The 23,988-nt window shown below is 36.7% G+C and overlaps 1 protein-coding gene across 2 annotated transcripts in view; it reads right to left on the reverse strand.

Moving 5' to 3' along the window:
- crybg1a (crystallin beta-gamma domain containing 1a) overlaps positions 1–23,988 on the reverse strand; it is a 56,088-nt gene that overhangs the window by 16,570 nt on the left and 15,530 nt on the right. Inside the window, exons 2-4 of one of the 2 annotated variants that reach the window (XM_073869740.1) lie at positions 18,241–18,388; positions 7,913–9,129; positions 641–6,611 (exon numbers count right to left, since the gene is read on the reverse strand). In XM_073869740.1, the coding sequence (XP_073725841.1) occupies positions 641–6,611; positions 7,913–9,129; positions 18,241–18,388 (7,336 nt within the window). Of the gene's footprint in view, positions 1–640; positions 6,612–7,912; positions 9,130–13,544; positions 13,943–18,240; positions 18,389–23,988 lie in introns of those variants that run through there. The other variant, XM_073869741.1, reaches the window with a different exon arrangement.

Raw genomic sequence — 23,988 nt, forward strand, 5'->3', positions numbered from 1 at the left:
AGAAAGAAAGATTGTTGGTAACCAAGCAGATCTGAGGCACCATTGACTTGCATTGTGAGTGAAAATAATATTATGTAAGTGAATGGTGCCCCAGATCTGTTTGGTTATAATTTTTCAAAATATCTTCTTTTGTGTTCAGCAGAACAAAAAAATTATCCAGGTTTGGAACAACTTGTGGTTAAGTAAATTATGACGGTATTTTAATTTTTCTGTGAACTATCCCATTAACAGTTTATTCTATTACCACTCTACAAGTTATAATAATACACACAATAATACTGATCGCACTTTACTGTACATCAGGTGTCTTTAAATACTGGGTACTGTGAAAAAAACATTTAATACAATGTGCTACTTCTGTACATATGTGTTGCTCTTGGGACTTAATGTACTCAATATTTACATTATTATTTTTAAAAATACTTCAGTAGACCGTGACAAAATATTTTTCTCTAACGCAGTGGTCACCAATCCTGGTCCTGGAGGGTCGGTGTCTCTGCAGAGTTTAGCTCCAAACCCACCTGAAGCACCTTACTTTGGGTTGGAGCTAAACTCTACAGAGACACCAGCCCTCCAGGACCAGGAATGGTGACAACTGCTCTAAAGCATATAGTTTGTATTGTTTTAACATCACACTTACCCCTACAAGTTTTGGTGAGAAGCTGGTGGGTGCAAGCAGTGGAAGCTGTTGAGTGCTATTGGATGGAGATGTTAGTCTTGGGATGTCCTGCAGTCCCATGTTTGGATTAGGTGGGCTTGGAGTAGCACTTGGAGAAGGAATATCTAAAGCAGATAGAGAACTGGTAGAACCGGTTTCAGGCCATTGCTGGGTCGCCTTGTTCTTATTGACATATTTCTCTAAAAGATCCGGCAACTTGACTTCTGGGAAGTTCGGAATGGGAGGATGCGTCTTTACTAAACCACCATTTTCACTTACTGTTACATTGCCTTGATCTGGCAAAGAAGCATTTCCTTCTTTTGAAGTTGGAAGGACAATATCCTTCTTCTCTCCTGAAGTTGCCGCTGTCTCCGCTGGCGTTCTTGAGAAGTTCATGAGGTTTGAGATGATTGACATTCTTTCCAACCTTGAGGAGACTTTTCCAGATGTTTCTGTGGTGTTCTTGTTCTCACCATCATTTTTATCCTCGACTTTTTCCGTACTTTCTTGTTCGCGCCTAGCTGAAAGAGATTTATAAAGCAGGAGATCTTCGGATCTTCTGGATTTTGGATGGTTTTTTGCCTCTTCGTTTTTCCTCTTAATTGCCATGGCTGGAGAGGGGTCTTTTGGCCCCACAGTTTTTCTTGTCCCGAACTTGAATTGCTCTGGATCAAATACCTTCTCAAAGTGATCTTCTTTTATAGCAGGCATGGCAAAAGGAGGTGATGGCATTTTGTTCTGACCGTGTTTCCTAGGTGGCACTGAAAAGGGGGAACAGTGTTCCTTAATGTTACGGATGAACTCTTCAAAATCATCAGAAGTATCAAGCAGATTATCCTCACTTGCAGAACAATCTAGTCGTCTCTCCGTTTTCTTTTTCTTAAAACCTTGGTCCACATCTAACCAACTAGATGGTGTCTTTTTATTTTTGGTGTTGAAGGGAAGATTCTGAGAGGTAAACTGTTGTAGATTCTGGTCAGCTGGTGGTTTCAGTTTTTGTAAGTTAGCATTTGGCATTTTGTCTTTAGTCTTTATGGAGTCCTTAATGTTGGATTCTACGTTTTTAATCTGGATTTCAGTCTTTCTGTCTATTTTGGAAGTCAGTTTATCTGATTTTTTAAGTAATGGAAGTTTCTCCCCTAAAGTCATATCTTTATTTTGAACTGGATCTGGTTTAGAAGCAGCCACTGGATGCGTAATGGCTGCTACTGGCACCTCATCAACTACCTTATTTATTTTGTTTGATTTTATGCACTCCTTGTTCAGAGTTTTACTTGAGTCACCTAACCGAACAGATGTTTCCGAGCTTGGTAGCTTCTCTGATATTGTCTGTTTATCACATTCTTCTTTGTTTTGGACATGATTTATAATCACGGTATCTAGATGGGTAGATGCAGGTATAATTTCAGTTTGTTTTAAATCTTTCACACCATTTTCCACATTTGGTTCCTTGGACTTCATCTCCTGGGTTGCCTCAGGCAAATCCTCTGGAATGACTGAAGTCACAACATTTTCTACATTGTCTTTCTTGGTCTTAATCTTCTGGGGTGTCTCTGGCAAATTCTCTGGAATGACTGAAGTCACAACATTTTCTACATTGTCTTTCTTGGTCTTCATCTTCTGGGCTGTCTCTGGCAAAATCTCTGGAATGACTGAAGGCACATTTTCTACATTGTCTTTCTTGGTCTTCATCTTCTGGGGTGTCAATGGCAAATTCTCTGGAGTTACTGAAGTCACATTTTCTACATTGTCTTTCTTGGTCTTAATCTTCTGGGGTGTCTCTGGCAAATTCTCTGGATTGACTGAAGTCACAACATTTTCTACATTGTCTTTCTTGGTCTTCATCTTCTGGGCTGTCTCTGGCAAAATCTCTGGAATGACTGAGGTCACATTTTCTACATTGTCTTTCTTGGTCTTCATCTTCTGGGGTGTCTCTGGCAAATTCTCTGGAATGACTGAGGTCACATTTTCTACATTGTCTTTCTTGGTCTTAATCTTCTGGGGTGTCTCTGGCAAATTCTCTGGAATGACTGAAGTCACAACATTTTCTACATTGTCTTTCTTGGTCTTCATCTTCTGGGCTGTCTCTGGCAAAATCTCTGGAATGACTGAAGGCACATTTTCTACATTGTCTTTCTTGGTCTTCATCTTCTGGGGTGTCTCTGGCAAATTCTCTGGAATTACTGAAGTCACATTTTCTACATTGTCTTTCTTGGTCTTCATCTTCTGGGTTGTCTCTGGCAAATTCTCTGGGATGACTGATTTCACAACATTTTCTACATTGTCTTTCTTGGTCTTAATCTTTTGGTTTGTTTCAGGCAAATCCTCTGGGATGACTGATTTCACAACATTTTCTACATTGTCTTTCTTGGTCTTAATCTTCTGGGGTGTCTCTGGCAAATTCTCTGGAATGACTGAAGTCACAACATTTTCTACATTGTCTTTCTTGGTCTTCATCTTCTGGGTTGTCTCAGGCAAATTCTCTGGAATGACTGAATTCACAACAATTTCTACACTGTCTTCTTTGGTCTTAATCTTTTGGTTTGTTTCAGGCAAATCCTCTGGGATGACTGATTTCACAACATTTTCTACATTGTCTTTCTTGGTCTTCATCTTCTGGGTTGCCTCTGGCAAATTATCTGGGATGATCGAAGTTACAACATTTTCTACATTGTCTTTCTTGGTCTCAATCTTTTGGTTTGTTTCAGGCAAATCCTCTGGGATGACTGATTTCACAACATTTTCTACATTGTCTTTCTTGATCTTAATCTTTTGGTTTGTTTCAGGCAAATCCTCTGAAATGACTGAAGTCACAACATTTTCTACATTGTCCTTCTTGGTCTTCATCTTGTGGGCTGTCTCTGGCAAATTCGCTGGAATGACTGAAGTCACATTTTCTACATTGTCTTTCTTGGTCTTCATATTCTGGGGTGTCTCTGGCAAATTCTCTGAAATTACTGAAGTCACATTTTCTACATTGTCTTTCTTGGTCTCAATCTTTTGGTTTGTTTCAGGCAAATCCTCTGGGATGACTGATTTCACAACATTTTCTACATTGTCTTTCTTGATCTTAATCTTCTGGGTTGTCTTAGGCAAATTCTCTGGAATGACTGAAGTTACAACATTTTCTACATTGTCTTCTTTGGTTTTCATCTTTTGGGTTGTGTCTGACAAATTCTCTGGAATTACTGAAGGCACATTTTCAACATTGTCTTTCTTGGTCTTCATCTTCTGGCTTGTCTCAGGCAAATCCTCTGGGATGACTGATTTCATAACATTTTCTACATTGTGTTTCTTGATCTCAATATTCTGGGTTGTGTCTGGCAAATTCTCTGGAATGACTGAAGTCACAACATTTTCTACATTGTCTTTCTTGGTCTTAATCTTTTGGTTTGTTTCAGGCAAATCCTCTGGGATGACTGATTTCACAACATTTTCTACATTGTCTTTCTTGGTCTTCATCTTCTGGGTTGTCTCAGGCAAATCCTCTGGGATGACTGAAGTCACATTTTCTACATTGTCTTTCTTGGTCTTAATCTTCTGGGGTGTCTCTGGCAAATTCTCTGGAATGACTGAAGGCACATTTTCTACATTGTCTTTCTTGGTCTTCATCTTCTGGGGTGTCTCTGGCAAATTCTCTGGAATGATCGAAGTCACAACATTTTCTACATTGTCTTTCTTGGTCTCAATCTTTTGGTTTGTTTCAGGCAAATCCTCTGGGATGACTGATTTCACAACATTTTCTACATTGTCTTTCTTGATCTTAATCTTCTGGGTTGTGTCTGGCAAATTCTCTGGAATGACTGAAGTTACAACATTTTCTACATTGTCTTCTTTGGTTTTCATCTTCTGGGTTGTGTCTGACAAATTCTCTGGAATGACTGAAGTCACAACATTTTCTACATTGTCTTTCTTGGTCTTAATCTTCTGGGTTGTCTTAGGCAAATCCTCTAAAATGACTGAATTCACAATATTTTCTACATTGTGTTCTTTGGTCTCAATCATTTGGGTTGTATCAGGCAAATCCTCTGAAATGACTGAATTCACAACATTTTCTACACTGACTTCCTTGTTCTCAATCTTCTGGGTTGTCTCAGGCAAGTTCTCTGAAATTACTGCAAAGTTTTTTTTCTGAGAAAAGCTGGACTGCTCACTGTCTTTGGTACTTGGTTCAGTAGCTGTGTAATGACCCATCTTTGGTATTATAGAAATTTCATCTCCCTCACCAACGGTACGTTTTTCTTTCTTAACCTTTCCTTTTTTAACAGGAGGACTCTCTTCAACAAGATCCAATTGGGCATCTGGTATTACTTGGACATCTGATTTAGTCGGTTGTTTTACGGACTGCAAATCTTTTTCCGCAGGCAATGTGACTGCGGCTTTGGCAGCCTCTGATTTTTCAACCTCCATTTCAGAGGTGGCTTTTGGTTGTTTCTGAACAATTTCCAATGTACCATTTTCACTTTCAGATTTCAGAGAGGCTTTGGGTGAATGGGGCAAATTTGTCATCTTCTGCCCTTTTTCTGTTTTTGTAACTGAAGCTGTAGTTTGCTCTGCTTTCCTAAAATCTCTCCTGGATTTGGTGGGACTTTTGAGACGCGTTACTGTTGGCAGAGCTTCACCCCCCTCCTTAATAGGACTTTTCAGTTTAGGCTCTGAAGATGGACTCCTGACCACAGCATTTCCTGTGGTGTAGTCAGATTTGCCATCACCAACAGGACCGTTAACCAGGAATGACTCATTTTTGTCTAAGTTAGTAAGTGGTGGTGATGATGGCTGACATGACTCACTTTCTCCATGTTCAACTTCTGCATCTGAAGTCTGTTTCAGAAGCCCCGGTGGTGTCGTTCGAGTTGGCTTCCTTCCTGTCAGTGACGCATCATTCTTCAATTTTCGAGGACTTTTTGGCCCACTTGTCTGGGTTTCGTTTGTAGGCTTCTTCTTTTCAACGCTGCTCTCTGATTGGTCTGTGGCATCAGTTTTGTCATGCGTAGTGGTTTTGCTTTCAGCATCACCTGATTTGACTTTTGCCTCAGTTGTTTTAGTCTTTGAGTACTGAAAACTACCCTTTAATGTCGGACTGATGGCAGATGGCTGTGTTTTTGGCTTTTGGTTATCTTTAGATACTTTGTTAAATTTTAGCTCTGTGGTTAATTTTGCATTCCTTGTTGAAGGTGGGGGAGATGGGGATTTATCATCAGTGGATGAACTTCTCAGACGACTTTCTCGTTTAAGATTTGGCAGCTCTTTGGTGGGTGAAGGTAATTTTGGTGTTACAGAAGCATCCGCAACATTCCCGCCTTCCACTGACTTAGTTGGTGACATTTTCCGTTTTGGACTTATTGATCCTCCTTCGTTTTGAAGTTTAAGTGAAATCTGATCTTCAGATTCGGGAGACAGAGAAGCTACTGTATCATCCTCCACCACTTTCTTTGGTTTTGTCAAACTCGCTGGTGTTATTTTCTTTGGAATTTTTGTCTTGTCGACTGATTTATTGAAAGAAAATGACGACTCCTTTGCTGTTGGAGATTTCAACTCTTTTTGATCTGACTGTTTCTGTAAAATCCTCCCTACTGGAGGCACTTCTTTCTTTGTTGCCTCAGAAATGTTTTTAATTCGAGACATCACTGCTTTTGTTTTAGGAACAACTTGCGGTGGAGGGCCCTTAGCTTTATTTCCTCCATGTGGTCCACTGGCTGATCTGTCCGTACGTTTTAAAGGCGTAGATGAGTTCTGACTACTCATCAAAGTAATTAACGGTCCCTTAGGACTTGACATTTCAACCAAGTCTGATTCCTGCCTGATCTCTTCTGTGATATCTGTTGAGGGGACAGTAGGACTCTCCACGTCCTTTTCCAGAGGGTCTTTAGGCACAGAAATAGTTTCCTCTCTCACTGGCCCATGTGTCTGTTCAGTTGATTCATTGACACTTACAATCTTAACATTTGGTAATCTGCAGAAAGTTGACAAAAACAAACATATCAGCAATGCTAAGAAACGACTACAAAAAATGGATGCATCACTGCAACATTTTCAGATTACCAGATGCATCACATCAATGACCAATGTTTAATAAAGGTTTTCAAAACACATCACAGATGAGCCATTCCATGCAGACATAGTTCATCTCAGATTATTTCTAATCATTTCCCATAACATGTTTGGCTACATTTCTAACCATATGATCATCTCAAATGTCTTACAAATGGCTTAAAGCATGACAGAAACCATTATCACTGAAATGCACAGAACATTATAATTACTCACATACAAGCAAAGTAATTGCCGGAGACTTGCACACTTTGCTCAGAGATTTTTTGTATCTTCTCACAAAGCGTAACATGCCATCATAGCAATTATTTACTATAAGTAAAGTTTGAATCATAATAAAAGCAGACACAAGCAAAACTGTTATACACATTAAAGTGATCGCATGCTGTAAAAGTATAAAATAATCATGCACACATCACACACAGCACATGACAAGTTATATCATCTAATGAGATAATCGACTTAAGTGCACTGCAAAAAATGATTTCTTACTTAGTATCTTTGTGTCGTTTTAAGTACAAAATAACTAAAAATTCTTAAATCAAGATGCATTTTCTTGATGAGCAAAAAAGAAAATAAGTCTAGTTTTTAGATAAAAAAATATAAAATTTGCCAATGGTGTAAGAACAAAAACTTTGCTTTACCCCACTGGCAGATTTTTTGTTGTTACTTGTTTTAAGCACAAATTCACTTAAATCACTTAAAAAGCAAAAAAGCTTTGAGTATTTTTTATGTTTCATAGAAGTCTTCACCAAAACTAGAGATTCCGAAAGACGGAAAAGTTAAAGGAACTTTTCATTTTAAATTAAAGGAAAAGTTGTTCCTCTAGCTCAGTGGTAGAAATAGTGTTTGCAGTGCAAATGGTTATGGGTTCGATCCCACACATACTTATAAAATGTATACCTTGTAATGCACTTTAAGTCACTTTGGGTAAAAGCGTCTCCCAATTGCATTTACAATAAAATCAGTGCATTGATTAGCTATCATTTATTTCTTAATTTCCCAAACCTCTTAACATATGCAGAGATCTCACTCTATAGAAAGATCTGAGAGTCATTGTTCATCCTATATTCATGAGAAATTCATGGGAAGCTAAGTATCACATTGCATGCACACAGTAATCCGGATTGTAAAGGGTAAACAAAGCACCCGCTGCTCAGTAACGCATAGCATAGGAAATAAAAAACAGTGCAGTGTACTTACAATTTCACCTTAACCTGGATAGGTTGCGTAACATCCAAGTTTGCCTCACTTTGGGACTCGATTTCGGCTTCTTCCCCATCTAAGCTTGACTGAGAACCAACGTATACTCTTTTAGCAAATACTTTCTCACTTTCTGACAATCTCAAGCTCCTGCGTTTCTCTTCAAAGCTCTCAGCATTGAGGACATTAGCATTGAGACTCTCTCGTGTGTCCGATTCCGGTGCTTCTGATTTCTTAAATGTCCGTACGGTCACTGTGTCCGGAGGCTCCGGTGCTCGAAATAGACCAGATGTACCGATAGCAGCTGTAACAGAGTCAAAAAGACTCTCGGATGGGCTTGCCGGTGCAAATTCAGAGGAGAGTGAGTCAGTAATTGAGCTCTCGCTCTCTTCTTCTGTCAGGTGAGTTTCCGCCCATACGGCTATGTGCACTTGACCAGGTGAGGGCGGAGGATGAGGCGTTAACTTCTCCTCTGCCTCGGGGGAAGTGGTTTTTATTGAGGAGACCTCATTATTGCTGTTGTTACTGCTCAGTTTGCGAGATTTCCGTCGGCCACTGTTTTTCTTACCCATAATGTCTGTCTCTTCTTCTTTTCCAGGTTGACTGTCAGAGGACAAAGGGCTGGAATTCGAACCGAGGGTTACCCCGACCAGCGCCGTGTAACTCCCTTTGCCTAGGGTGGTGGGTTTCAAAACTGTCTTTTTAATCTCTGTTCCCCCTGAGACTACATGAGACTTTGGCGAATCAGAAGTTTGTATAGAAGTTTCTGTACTCAAAGTTGAGCCTGTGATGTCAAGGCACGTCTCCTCCAGATACACCCGGAGCTTCTTGCCCGCCTCTGTCACCACATAATCAGTTTTTGCATCGCTGCATGCCTCAACACTGCTCACCTTGACCACTTCCACCTCCCTCACGCTACCTCGTCCGCTACTGCCGCTGTCGGCAAAAGGTAAGTCTCCTGCGTCTGCGTCTTCGCTGTGCGTGCTGGGGCTTCGTCTTTTCGCTGCCCAAAATACTGAATCCTCAAACTCTTTGTTTACAAAAAAACTGGAAGGCTGTTTTGGTTCCTCTGATGCTGTGGATTTGATTGGGCTGTTTGCCTGTGATGACGCATTTTCATCCTTGTCATCAGATGTCGACTTGCTTTTTTTCCTCCGAGATAAAGTTCCAAAGAGATTTCCGATACGGTTAAAAACTCCGATCTTCTCCTCAGAACTCTGTGAGAACAAGAAAGAGACTTTGTCAAGAAAAATAAGCACCCACATGAATACAGATTTACATAATTATTTCAATGGAAATAGATGCCTATTGATCAATATACAGCATTGCAGCCATGCTAAAATCCACACTATAGTAACAGATATAAGGCAAAGCACCTGTTTGCAACATCAATGTGTAGTACAAATAGTTGAATGTCATTTCTGTTGCATATTAAATACTGTTATGTCATGGTTTAAACCATTCAGCAGAAGACAGAACTTGACAATTTATGGAGGTTTGTATCCTTTATAACTTTACTGTGTAGTAACCGTTTTAAAAAACATTTGTAAATGCTGCTGTGCCTAACAACGGCCTTTAGCCATGATGACTATAGATAAAGATGGCAACACATAATTTATATGGGGCGTGATTAGGGTGGGGGGGAACAAATTCCAGTTAACATTATTACAATGGTTTCTATGGGGGAAATAAGGAAAGCATAATTCAATCAATTTGGCTTTGTCTATAAAAAATGTGTTTTTACACTTAAAGCAAAAAAAAATGCAGAACAGAAAGGAAACCTGAGTTTTCATGTTACCAGCTAACCAAATAAAGAAGGAAGTCTGTTTTGATAACAAGCAATTCAACAAGACGATAAGATACGACTGTGGAATTTCACATTTAACTCTGTGTATGACTCACGCAAATAAATTTAGTCAATGAGGTTTTCCCTCCAAAAACATCAGACTGAATCGATACATCATGGTCAGTGTTTTAGCTACTACTGAAATATCAATTATGTTTATAAACAAAAAAAGAAAAAAGTTCAAAAAGGTAAAACCCTGATGAGAGTATTTAACATAAATACCAATAATTTACCCCCATGAAAATGTTGATGTCTTTCTTTGTTTAGGTTTTTTTTTTTTTTTTGAGGAGAACATTCCAGGATTTTTATCAATTTAATAGATTTTATTGGACCTCAACAGTTTACAGTTTCAACGCAGTTTAAAATTGCAGTTTCAACACAGCTTCAAATGGGTCTGAACGATACCAAATAAGGCATCTTTATTTAGCGAAATGGAAACGGCTCTTATTTAAACCACAACTTCTCGCCTTGCACTAGCCGTGCGATGCGCCAGCGCGACCTTACGTATTGCGTAAGGACGTCGAAAGGTCACGCATGACGTATGTGAAACTACCACTCTAGAGTTTACAAGTGTGGTTTCACATTTGTGACGTGTGACCCTTTCGACTTGAATAGGTAATACGTAAGGTCGCGCTGGCGCATCACACAGCTAGTGCAAGATGAGAAGTTGTGGTTTAAAAGTGCATATTTGTTGAAAATGAAAATCGTTTGCCATGTTACGTAAAAACGTCAGTTTGGAGCTAGGGCATGCACAGAAGGAATCGTCCGTGGAGCCAGAGGTGGAGACGCGGTATCAAACTTCCGCCCAAACGCTTGCGCGCCCAATTCAACCACGCCAATCATAACGATACCCCTTCTTTCTATAGCATCATATTACTAACTAAAATAAAACTTATCAAATGAACATATTAACAACTTGGTAGCAACTACCTTAAAGGACTAAAACCATCTTTCTGAAAATTTTATTGGAAGTGTAAATATTTTTTATTTAGAACCGAGTCCCGTTTGGTTTGCATGGAGAGGACGGGGTTTATGACTCGTACTGCAGCCAGCCACCAGGGGACAATCAAAGAGCCAGCGGCTTCACTTTTTAAGATGTATGAGGCACACCTGAGTTCAACCTTCTGCCAGAGACACATGTTTTGAATAGAGGTCGACCGATATGTCTTTTTCTCTGGCCGATGTCGATATTTAGAAATCAGGGCAGCCGATGGCCGATATGTTTGGCCGATTTTCTATATGTACATAATAATCAAAATGTTCTCATCATTAGCAGATATTTTAAATGTAAAAATGTCACTATTTAAGTCAAAGTATTTAAAAAAATTATGACTGGTCTTTCTGAAGAGTTTTACAACCTCTTCTGCACCATGCATTTATCAGACACAGATATTACCTGATAATCTGGTGTCATCATCTATGATCAGTTTTTTACCATGGCTTTTATTGCTTTGTAGGATAAAATCCTTATTTGATAGACCTGATAAATTATTTATTCATCATAAAGTTAACATAGTGAATGTCTATGTTTTTTAGTTGAGACTGTTATTTAGGGCAAATCTTTCTAAACAAATTTACATTCTCATTTCTGAGGCGCTATAAGTGACGTCTTGTGAGTTTAGTGTTGGGACAGATCTGTTGTTTCAACCGTGTATTCAAACGAATCGGTTCAAAGGAGTCACTTCGCGAATCGGACGCGTTGTGTGCTAATCCAGGCTGAGCAGCGCAAAACTGTAAACAAAGTGTTACTGTAACAACACGAAAAACATTTCCTCGCTGGATATAATTTGGTCTTCCGACCTTTCGCCATCGTGTTAGTTTTGTTTTGAGTAATAAAAGCACGAAGACAGTTTAAGACAGAAAGGATGCGCGCGCGGCTCTGCTCTCTCTGTCACGCAAACAAAGATCATCATCACTCATTAATCACATGAAATGAGCCTAATCTTTGCACAGACAGTGCACCGCGAGACATAAGCCCGTCGCGCTGTTGTACTGGCTGCTTAATTCGCGCGATCCCACCATCGTTTGCTAAAGCTGTTTGTGAACAAGCCACGGCTGCACACACACAGGAGCGATATGCTTGCAGCAAGAGGCAGCGTCACGAGTTCTACAACAACGCTTAGGTGCCCGCAGATGCGTCTGCCTATTAATCGGCCTAATTTTGCAGCAAAATCGGCCAAAGCCGATTTTTTAAAATATGCCAAAAAACGGCCAATTAATCGGCCCGGCCGATAAATCGGTCGACCTCTAGTTTTAAAGTAGTCCAAAGCACATGTGTAAACGTTCTATCCCCTACTTTGCATACGGGGAGGGGAACAGAAGCTTTCTTTGCATTTAAAGAGACACACAAAAACAGCACAAATCAAATGGCCATGTTCAACATCGTATAATTTAAGATCTGTTGTTGTGTATTTTGAGCTGAACCTTCAAAGACACATTCTGGGGATACCAAAGACTATTTTAATATTGCTGAAAACACCTATGTTAGGGGGCCTTTAAGAAAGTGTTGTATTCCTTTAATCATGTATAATCACAAATAATCATAAGGAATTACAAAAAAGGCTTGAAACAAGTCCTTAAATATCCTCTTTACGATCTGATTGTTTTAAAATCTTAACATTAAAGCCAATGAAACTAACAGGCTTGTAAACCACTGAGTGATGTGCAACAGGACAGAACATACAATCACCTGAGGACAAGTGGAAACACACCTGGACATTACATTCATGTCAGTACATCACCGAAAATTATACATTATTATAACGGTACAAACATCCCCCATGTAAAAATACTGTAGTATACTTATAATCAATGAATAAACTGTATACTGTAGTACACTTTAACATTTACAATGGTAAGGTTTAAAATCACTAAAGTATCTAAGAACTTACTACAGTACTATAATACACTACAGTATTGAGTTATGTGGCATTACCTTAACAAACATTTACCATAGCCTTTCCACATTACCATAAAACACAGTTACAAATAGAAAAACTTCTTACGTTTGAAGAAAATCCGGTATTAATATCCTTTCATTACAATAACTATAGTAACTAAGTGCAGGATCTTTGTACTAAGTTACCATGGTATAGCTTAAAGTTAGCAAGTAAATACTTTAAACACTGTGAGTCATTAACGTTACAATTGGTAGCGCCACGTTGACAGCATCATAAATTCAATAAGCCAAGAGCAATTATACCCAATAAGACATGCATAACACCCCACGAGCACCTGAGGTGAGATGACTAACCTCACATCCTGGCCAATTCCCCGTTAATAATAGATGTTATCTTCCTCGACATGTTGAGGATCTGCTTTCTCTGAAACATATGCCTCCCTGTCGCGGTATCTCCACCCCTCAAACAACTCCCACAAACTGAGAAGAAAGGGTGTGCTCGAGTTCACGCAGCGCTGCGCAGAGCGATCAGCGTATGACATCAAAGTACCGCGAGGGCGATTGATAAACTCTGCTCTCGCGGTACTTTGATGTCAACTGCTGCGCAAAGCCGGAAACAAGGCTGCGTTTCAATCCCGAGGCTGGTCACTAGCTAGACAACATTTTTACAGCAAAGAGCGAGATTTGATTTAACGTAGGCGCCAAAATTTAAGAGTGCATTTCAAGGAAATATATGCCCGTATTTTCCTCACAAACGACGTAGGCTGTTATGGTTTGTTTTGGTACGTGCACCAAAATTCCCTAAGTTACCAGCATTTTAGCGTCATAAATCAGCATAAAAATTAATTACGTTAAACGTTTATCCGTTTTAAATAAAAACTCCTTACCATTTTTATTTCAGCTGTAGACCAAGATGAGAAACGCGTATATTTTTATATTCTTTAAAAAAAAATACGTAGCAACAGATCTCAAAATCACTGCAGTCCAAAGTTCTCCCCAATAAAAGACATGACAGACTCGCTTCCCGCATCTTATATATCCACTTCCATTGTTTTCAATCGATGTTCAGTCTGCCGTCTGCTCGCTGTTCAGCCCGAGACTGCGCTCGCCGGAGAAATGACAAACTTTTTGAAGAAGTTGAAATCATGGTTTGTTTACTTTGGTGGCACCGCTCCAGAGCTATTGCAGGTTCTGCCACACGTAAAAGCATGCTCACGGTAGAGCTGTTGTGTAACTGGCAAAGTTAAACAAATTCATTCATAGTGAATGTATGGAGAGCTACCAGAAACAATGCCACACCCTTCCTCTCTCCAGCATAACTCTAAAAACAGACCTCTCTGGATATTAACGACACGAACAAACAATGAAACACTTCAGTGTTAATATTAATTAGTCACTTTATTAAAATATGTGGGGATCTTATTAATCATAAGCCATTATAAACACTTCAGTCATTATATACTGTATATAAAGCACACGTTTAATATGTTACTATATTTATTACTTTTTACAAAAGTTCTTAAAATAAACATTTAATAGCCTACAAAGAAGACTACCTCCAATACAAAACAATATAATGATTCAATATAATATATACAATGTAATGATTGATTATACAGTGAATTTCTTATTGCTATTGTTTTAAATGCACACTGCTTATCTTATTTATATTGTATACACTCTAAAACAGCTGTGTTATTTTTGACCCATGTTGGGTAAATACTCGACAGACCACACGGTTGGGTTAAAATTGTACCAATGCTAGGTTGTTTTAACCCAGAGGTGCCCAAACTAGAGCCTTAATTTGGCCCATGATGCCACGTGAGATAAGTAAAAAGGATAAACGTCATTGAAGCAGAGGTTCATATTTCTAATTAAACATTTTCTAAAATATAACACTTTTTTTTATTTGTACATTACAAAAATTTAAATTTAAATTAAATGCAAGGAATTAAAATAAAAGTTTTTTTATGTACATGCATACTTGCAGGTGTATAGTATGCATCACAAACTTAATGAACTTGGGTACTATAGGCTAATAATGGAGAGGTCGAGTGAGGGCACACAGACAAAAGAAAATGTAAAAATGAAACAAGGCTGCATTTCAATCCCGAGGCTGGTCACTAGCTAGACAACATTTTTACACCAAAGAGCGAGATTTTATTTTATGTTAGATCAGTAGACGCCAAAATTTAAGAGTGCATTTTAAGGAAACAAAAGCCCATATTTTCCTCACAAACGCGTAGGCTGTTATGGCTTGTTTTGGTACATCCACCAAAATTAACTAAGTTACCAGTATTTTAACGCTATAAATCAGCATAAAAATTATGTTAAACTTTTACTCGCTTTAAATAAAAACTCCTTACCATTTTATTTGGCCCATCATGCCACGTGAGATAAGTAAAAAGGATGAACGTCATTGACGCAGATGTTCATATTTCTAACTAAACATTTTCTAAAATGTAACACTTTTTGTTTTATTTGTACATTACAAAATGTAAATGAAATGAAACGCAAGGAATTAAAGTGAATGTTTTTTATGTACATGCATACTGTCTTGCAGGTGTATGTATAGCATGCATCATGAACTCAATGAACTTGGGTACTATAGGCTAATAATAGAGAGGTCGAGGGAGGGCACACAGACAAAAGAAAATGCAAAAATGATTAGCAAAATGACTTCTTTTGTACAACAGTTACCTTTGAAAATAAAACTGCATTAGTTATGCATAAACAGAGTAATGTTTGCTTATTTTTTTTATATTAGATTAATATAACACAGCAACATTTACTTACTTACTTAACTGTTGGATTATTATAACACATTATTGCATAACAACAACACAACATTGAGTCATTTTTAACATTTATAGCATGTTTTTTGTCCAATATTTACACAACATGGGTCAAAAATAACCCAGCCATTTTTTAGAGTGTATATTGTACCTTTTGTTTTCGTTTAATTTGATTAGATTTTCTGGTTTATTCTGTACTGTATACTCATTATTTTATTATTTGTATAATTTATTGTGTCTCATGCTCCTGTACACTGTCTTTTTTTAAGAGAAATTTACAAAACAAGAACTTCCTTTCATATAACAATTTGAAAAATTAAATTTGAAAATAGCACACATATGCAGTTTTATTAAAATATTTGTTGCCCATTTGTGTTGAGAATGTGATTCATGGTGAACCACATCAGTCACATGATGTCACATGCGTGCTTGTTGTCATACCACCTCGGGTTTGGCCTAACCTTTTATTAATTGGACATCTGCAGTCCTAAGCAAAAGGCAATGCTACTTTGAAACTATTGTGTTATTTGTGAGCATTTGGGCACGTACTGACACAAACATGATCAAATGAATTTAACATGACACTGAAGTTAATGCTTTGTAGATACAGATCATGTTTGTTTTGTTTCAGCAATTGTCTGTAGAACAGGAATCTGTGTTTGATGTTTTCTGAAATGTCCCTTCTAAATCTGCTAATTTTTATTGATGTTAACCCAGTGAATCACATCTATTTATCCAATGCTTACAGTACACTGCAGATGCATAAGCACAATGAACGGTTTTTAAGATTGCATTAAGACATTAAGCAACCAAGCAGATCCATCTGTTTATTTAATGAAGAACGCAGTATTTTAGATCAAAGCCATCTGCTAAATTAAAAGTATCTTTGAAATAACTTTAAGATAGTGGTTATAGCTATTCAAAAGGACATGTGTTTTATTTTTTTTGGCATTTGATGGAGGTTTCTTTACAGAGAGATACATTCTTAAAGTTTTTCTCAAGGTCAGTTCTCAAATACTTTGTTTGACTATACTCTTAACGTCTCATACATCATACATCAAATTTACCTGTCCAATTATATTCTCAGCTCATGTTACCAAAACCATTTCAAACAATATTTCATTTCTATTGTTTAAGTAATGAGTAATAGGACAAAAGGCAGACTACTTACTTAGGTTACCACAAAAACATAAAAAGTATATGTATGTGGACGAGTCATATTACAGAAAGAGTATCTACTGTACAATACTGTCTTTTATGTTTTGTTTTTGTCTTATATGTCTGTCCTACAGTCACTTATGCTCATTCTTTTGATCTGTACAGCAACAATGATGATGAATGATTTTGCCTGTGCTGCCCCCTGCAGGCTCATTAAAGACATGCATCTAAAACTATGCACAAACTGTAAATCTCGCTGTTATTCACTAACGTCAAACAAATATGTGACCCAGACTGTAGAAACCCAGTTTAAGTCTTTTTTTTAATTTTCTGTTTTATAAATAAAAGCATCCTACATAATAAAGGGACATTGTGTGAAACCTTGATACATTTAAAGGAAAACACCACAGTTTTTCAATATTTTACTATGTTCTTACCTCAACTTAGACAAATTTATACATAACTATCTTTTTTCAATGCGTGCACTTAATCTTTGTACAACACGTTGTGACTGTGTTAGCATTTAGACTAGCCCCATTCATTCCTTAGGATCCAAACAGGGATGAATTTAGAAGCCACAAAACACTTCCATGTTTTCCCTATTTAGAGATTTTTACATGAGTAGTTACACGAGTAAGTATGGTGGCACAAAATAAAACATGGCGATTTTTTAAGTGGATAAAAATGAGAAGGTCAAAGTGCACTTAGTACTGCAAACTAAGTGCTCTTCCACCATACAGTATAGTTCTCATTTTTATCCGCTTAATAATTGCCACGTTTCATTCTGTGTCACCATACTTACTCGTGTAACTACTCATGTAACAGTCTTTCAATAGGGAAAACATGGAAAGATTTAGTGGCTTCTAAATTCATCCCTGTTTGGATCCTAAGGAATGAATAGGGCTAGGCTAAATGCTAACACATTCACAACGCGCTGTACAAAGATTAAATGCACACATTGAAAAAAGATACGTATGTATTAATTCATCTAAGTTGAGGTAAGAACTTAGTAAAATATTGAAAAACTGTGGTGTTTTCCTTTAATATTGACAGAGTACGGTCATGTCAATGTGAAATCAATGACTGAAATCAAACTTTGATGCTCCAAATCTCATCATTAGATTATGACTTTAACCTGGATTTGACATGGTCACATGTGATAAGTTTACCAATAAAAGTATATTGTTGTGTTCATATAAGCTATAACAAGCAAGTTACAGTTCTACTTTGTATAAAATTTGAGTTTACAAAAATGACAGGACAAACATTTCTCTCTAGGATGTACAGAAAAACAACCTCCCAAAAATTTCAGACAAGATTCAGAGTCTGTGTTTGTCTCATTGTTCAGTGAGCTGTGACCGCTGTAATCTGACTCACCGATGAAAGCAGAACAGAAGCTGCCATGGGCTTAAGTCAACTAATATTATCATAGGAAATAAAATCGACCTGCTTTACAGTACATTTAACTTTAGTAATTGAGATAGATGTGTGCTGATTCCAACAGGAGAATAAAAACACTTTATTAAATTAATTCATATAAGGATTAAAATGCATCTTAACAGGTCCCGCACCTATAAAGTAAACAAATAGAAACAGCAGCAGGTTGATCAAAAAGTATTTTTGTGCTTACCTTCCTGTGCTTGTGGGATATGAACGATGAGTCTTGAAGTGAAGCGAGATCCAGGCTGTTGATTGAATTATTACGAGAGCGCACAGGAGTGGGGCAGGTATCAGTCATAAAACCGTCCTCCGTCTGGATGCTCATCTGATCAAAACTCCTACAGAACAGAGTAGCAATTGTTACTGTAGTTTGGAAGAGAAACGATGCCCTACTTTGCAAATAAGAAAGTAACAGATCACGACTGAGGCCACAAGGGGGCTGTATTGTCCTACAAACTCAAGACCATTTCCAAAATCTTTTTTTTTTTAATAAAAGATAAGATTAGAATAGATTTCTTTATTGTCTTTGTACCAACATGCAATGAAGTTATGTGATTCAAGTTTAAAAAGTTAAACTTTAAAGTTTAAGTTCAAAGACACAAAAAGTGAAAAAAATATTAGTTATATATATATGTGATTCTCACGAAACCATTGAAACACCACGGCACTAATGATTTTAGCTTTAAAATGTGTAATATAGTAACATTAAAAAACATCAGAATTAACACAATACTGTGTTCTATCTTGCACAATGTGTGATTTCAACATAAGAATTTATAATTGGAAATTTTATCTCATTTTCTGCTGAAATTCTCATTACCGCAATGTGTCCGGCTGTGTTTGAACATGCGTTATGTTGTAATTTAATCAAATTAACACAAAAATATTAAGAAAAAAAAAAAGGATGTTTTGCTAGACTACTTTAGATGACAGAAAAATATTTACTGAATATTCATGTATAATAATAATGAAGAAAAAGTAGGAAAATGATGTGTCCATGCCTGATGTTCTCATCCTCCGCAACACTTTTTGAGAACAGTTTAAGCACACATACAGAATTTTAATAAAGTTTGATTTTGAGTGACCAAGCACATGGACCAGTTACTTCAAGATGGCTACCAGGTAAGATCATTTTTTTACAGTTAATTTGAAATATTGTCTTGTCAGAATGCTTACACGACATTTTGATTATCATTACCGCAAGAGATGCTTATTAAATGTTAATTTAATTAATAGAAGCATAATACTTTTTTTTAAAATGCATGTGCAGAATCTCCAAATTATGTTCTTTCAGGTTTGTCATGTCATTTTGAAAATATGTCAGTGTTGATGTTTTCTGACTGTTGCGGTAATGAGATTTTTTAGGACTAATTTTTTTAATTATGTTACAAAAAGTGTTAAATGATAAGTAAAAGTTTTTAAATTAATGTTCCCATTTACTCCAGACTTTGTTTTTCAGTGTCTGGTAGGGAAAAAAGTAAATTTAAGCAATTTTTAAATTTTCATGCTTGACATTTTTAAAACCAAGTTTTCGTGAGAATCACCCAAATATATGAAGAGTTTCGTTGCAAAACGAGATAAATCTCATTTTTTGGTTGTGCATTCCAATTAATATCAATGCAACTGCAGTTGGTTTGTTTTGATTTAAACCTTCATAACTTAAAAAATACAGCTAAGTAGCACATTAAAAATAAAATAATAACATGATAAAATAATAATAAACATGTTTTGACAAAAATGTTAAAAAACTGGATTTATCTCGTTTTGCAATGAAACTCTTCGTATATATATATATATATATATATATATATATATATATATATATATATATATATATATATATATAGTATATAGTATTAAAAACAAGGCTTTTTTTATTAGAAATTAAACACATTTTACCCCAAAACCAAGAGAAAAAAGTCATAACTGTCATATAAAAACACATTATTAAACACACATTATTAAACACTTTGTCTTTATAACTCGGATCAGTTTCATGACACAAAAGCAACAAAAGTGGCTGGTTCTCAAATTAATATTCAGCAAAATTTACTTCAGATAAAAACTGCTACTATAAAAAATATTTTTATGTCCCAGTAGGCTAAATTATTTTAGCCATATGGACCTATGTGAGTTCTTACATGAGGTTTGCAATGGTTGAGTAATTTGCTTGTTTTACAACACATAACCACCAGGGAGCAGACGGGGATTCACTTTGTAAAGTTGCCCAAGGCACCCTTACGAAAACTAACCATGGTTTTATTGTGGTAAAAGTGTAGTAACCATGTTTATTTGTTGTATTGTTTAGCACTAGCAAACCCATGGTTATTTTGTACCATGTTTTTTAGGTATAACTGTAGTAAAACTATTGTTAATTTCTGTAAGGGAGCATCCAAATACCCACACTTGTGGTCTTGAGCGTGTGTACGTGTCAGTAAAGTAAGTGTGCAAGACTGTCCCATGTCTTAAAACTGGCAAAGTGCAGTGCCCTTTACCCACACTAAACCCACACTATCTCGAATACAGCTTCAGAGTGGTATTCAAGATTAAGCATATCCCATCATGCATCATGTTCTAGATGTAAATCGTGAGACTTTTGCCCAAACGTCACGAGATGTCGCTGACACTTTAAATTTAATATAGCTGCATGCACAAAATGAAGAGTTTTTTGGATTTTTTGAAAGATTAAGTGTAGATCATAATCTTTAAGTTCAGCAAATGTTCATTTCAGAGTGTTTATGTATTCAAAGAAATATTTTAAGTAGCCTAAATAAACAACTAATACGTTTTGGTGTAAATTGCTGACACTACCTGGATTGACATTTTTAAACTTGTGTCCCATTCGGTGAATATTTCTACATGCACGCTTGGGATCTTCACGCCCACTAGAACACTTGGAAAAAATAGAGGAAATATTTCATGTAAGTAGTCAAGTGGTCAAGTGCAAAGACTGCAAGTGTCTATAGTTTTAAGACTTCTTGCATATTTAATTCACTTGCAGAGGAGCTCAGATCCTTCAAGATCCATTAAGACAGACTTTTAGAGTTTTGAATGTGAGCTCTTCATATCCTGCATGTTTTGCTCTCAGCTTATTGTTTTCTCCCACTGAAAATCCTTTGGGAAGCATCACATCTGTATTACTGTATGTAAGTAAAGATCTGAGTAAACTTGACTTTTATAAAAACACACAGGACAGGTAAACACTTTCAAATACGTATGTCTGATTTACATCTTAGTTTAGATAACAAAAGCAAAAGATTTTCTGCTGGATGCATTTCTTTTAAAATACAAAGTACATTCACCTTTTCAAAATTACACTTTGTGACCTTTAGACAACCGCTCAGATGAAAATGATAAAAATGCTCTCGGTCAGGTTTGAAAGAGCTCAGAAAAGTTTGCACAGAAATGAAATCTGGAGTATTTTGGTTTTTCCAAATAAAACATCTCTGACTCACTTCTACAGACAACTCGCATGAATTATGAAATATCTAAAAAAAAATCTAAATCATGTTGTTTATGTAGCATGAATCAGACTTAAAACCGAAAAAGGGTTCAAACTTGCAATTTCCTCTTCGACTGTTTGTGCCCTCCAGGCAAAATTACAAATACATGATCTGGCATGTGTGTTTTTAAGGTAAGCATGATTTCAGAGCTATGGACGTTACAAAAATCCAGCTGCAAAGCCTACAGGTTTTTATATTTAGTCAAAGTTCGTATCTTCAAAAGTCACAGACATTTTTTAGTTTGCACATTAGCACTATTTTTTTTAAATAAAAGAGATATTCAGAGAAAGGCGAAGGTTTTAGCATCAGGTCTCTATTCACCTCAAATCCAATGTAATTGTGCAAAGCTCCAAAGTCCAAGGGAAACAAGCATATAAAATATATCACCAATTTAAATAAGTATAAACAAACAGTAAAACTATCACAATATTAATGTATTGTGACCCAGATAAACAAAACATTACACATTGTCAAGTCTCTGTTTATTTCCACCCCTACTGTTGTAAAATTAAAGATATGACACGTTATGTGTCAATGTCTATATATATTTAATGTGCAGTTTTGCTCATAAACTGACTAATCCTGTTACACAACCTTGACTGGTTAAATGATTCTAGAAATCATAAAATATTATTACTATAACTCCAATGTTAAAGCAGCTGCAGTTTAAATGACTCACACATTCAACAAAGGCACAGACGTGGCTGGAAACCGAAAAGTGTTGTTGGGACAACATATAAATTCTGTACGAATGTATGTGCATGTGACCTGTTACAAAATGTGATTATTGTATATATATAGGCGTAATATATGCATGGTTAAAATTTGGATTTTGGAAACCAGTATTAGGACTTCACGGTATTATGGTGGCTGACATTTGATGTTTCATTGTGGTGTAGTGTTACACTGACAAAGCATCTGATATATGCTACCTTTTGAGATAAAATGCCCTGTATGTTTTGGGATGTGACTACTGCAAATATGGACATTGCGATGTCAGCGCTCACACAGTATCTGTCAAAAATAGGCTACTCTTGAATTTTCTCTAGTATATCATCATCTTATGTGTGCTATTAATGACTACACCACATAAATGGGTGCTTTTTCAAATGTTCTGCATTGTCAGATGACATTTAAATATTTAACTCATTCACCGCCATTGACGAGTTATCTCGTCATTTATGAGTTCATATTTAACTAATAAATATGCCTTTCTGAACGAATTTCAAAGTGAAAGTGTAATACCGCTTTTATCCACCAGATGGCGCCAAAACGAATTTATCAAAAACGGAAGTTAAAAAGATTTAATGATTTATTTTAAATGCCTTTATGTTTGATAGTCATTCTGAGTCTGATCTCTAACATAAATTCCTTTAAAAAAAACGCAATTTTTTAAGCTTTTTGCTCAAAATGTTGTATTTTTGAAGAGAAATATCCATATTTCAGTGGTTAAATTAAGTGGAAAAGTAAATATATAATGAAACGTTTTTTCCCCATTTTGTTTGTTTGTTTGTTTGTTTATTGTTTGTTTGAAAGCAGAGGGTGTGTTCTTTAATTTGATATAATTTGTATGTTTATATATTTATAGAAAATAATTTTTCCTGCAAGGAATTTTGTTAAAATTTTGTTAAAATCACAAAAATGCAGGTGGGCAACTTTTCTCAAAAAGGCTGGCGGTGAATGAGTTAATATACTTACAGGGGTGAGGTAGGAATACAGCTATGACTGCCGTTTTATGTGGAAACTTGCTGAGCTTTCTTTGGAATTCTTCTGCGCATGCCATCCCATAATGCATCTGCTGCTTTAGATTCACATACTTATACTATGCGTAGTTGGGTATGGTCTTCATGTTCTACAGCAATACTAAACACATTCGAAGAACCTAACTGACCTGTTTGTCGGTTTCATACAACTGAGCTGACCCTAAAAACTATGAAAAGCTTGCTGCAGATTATTCATACATATCTTCCTCTTTGTCACTTTTTGCCGATAAGAACAGAAAACCAGTAATTAAAGGTGCTGAGTGTAATTTTAAGGCTACGTTTACACGGAAACGATCTGAAAGGATACACAAAAGTGGCGTTGCGTTATCACTTTTTATTCCGCGTTTATACAAGCGTTTTGAGGAGGAAATCTGCGTGAATATGGTGACGCAAAAGTGTGTGATGTTCAATGTAGTATGCACTCCAGGCAGCTAGGTGGCAATGTAAAGCACTGACACACAACAACAACAAGTTCTCCCATGTCTCGTCCAAAGCCGTCTGGTTTGCCGAATTGGCGCATCAACAATTTGATGGAGGTAATTAATGCGCCTTCTCTGATCAGTAATACTAGCTGTGAATATTTCGTACAACTGCTGGAAAGCCTCTTGAATATTTATCGGAGCTGCTATGGCAACTTGAAGGTCCGACGTATGGAAATAATCCGACATGTTT

Source organism: Misgurnus anguillicaudatus, chromosome 7 (genome assembly GCF_027580225.2).
Source record: "Misgurnus anguillicaudatus chromosome 7, ASM2758022v2, whole genome shotgun sequence".
NCBI classification, from domain to species: domain Eukaryota; kingdom Metazoa; phylum Chordata; class Actinopteri; order Cypriniformes; family Cobitidae; genus Misgurnus; species Misgurnus anguillicaudatus.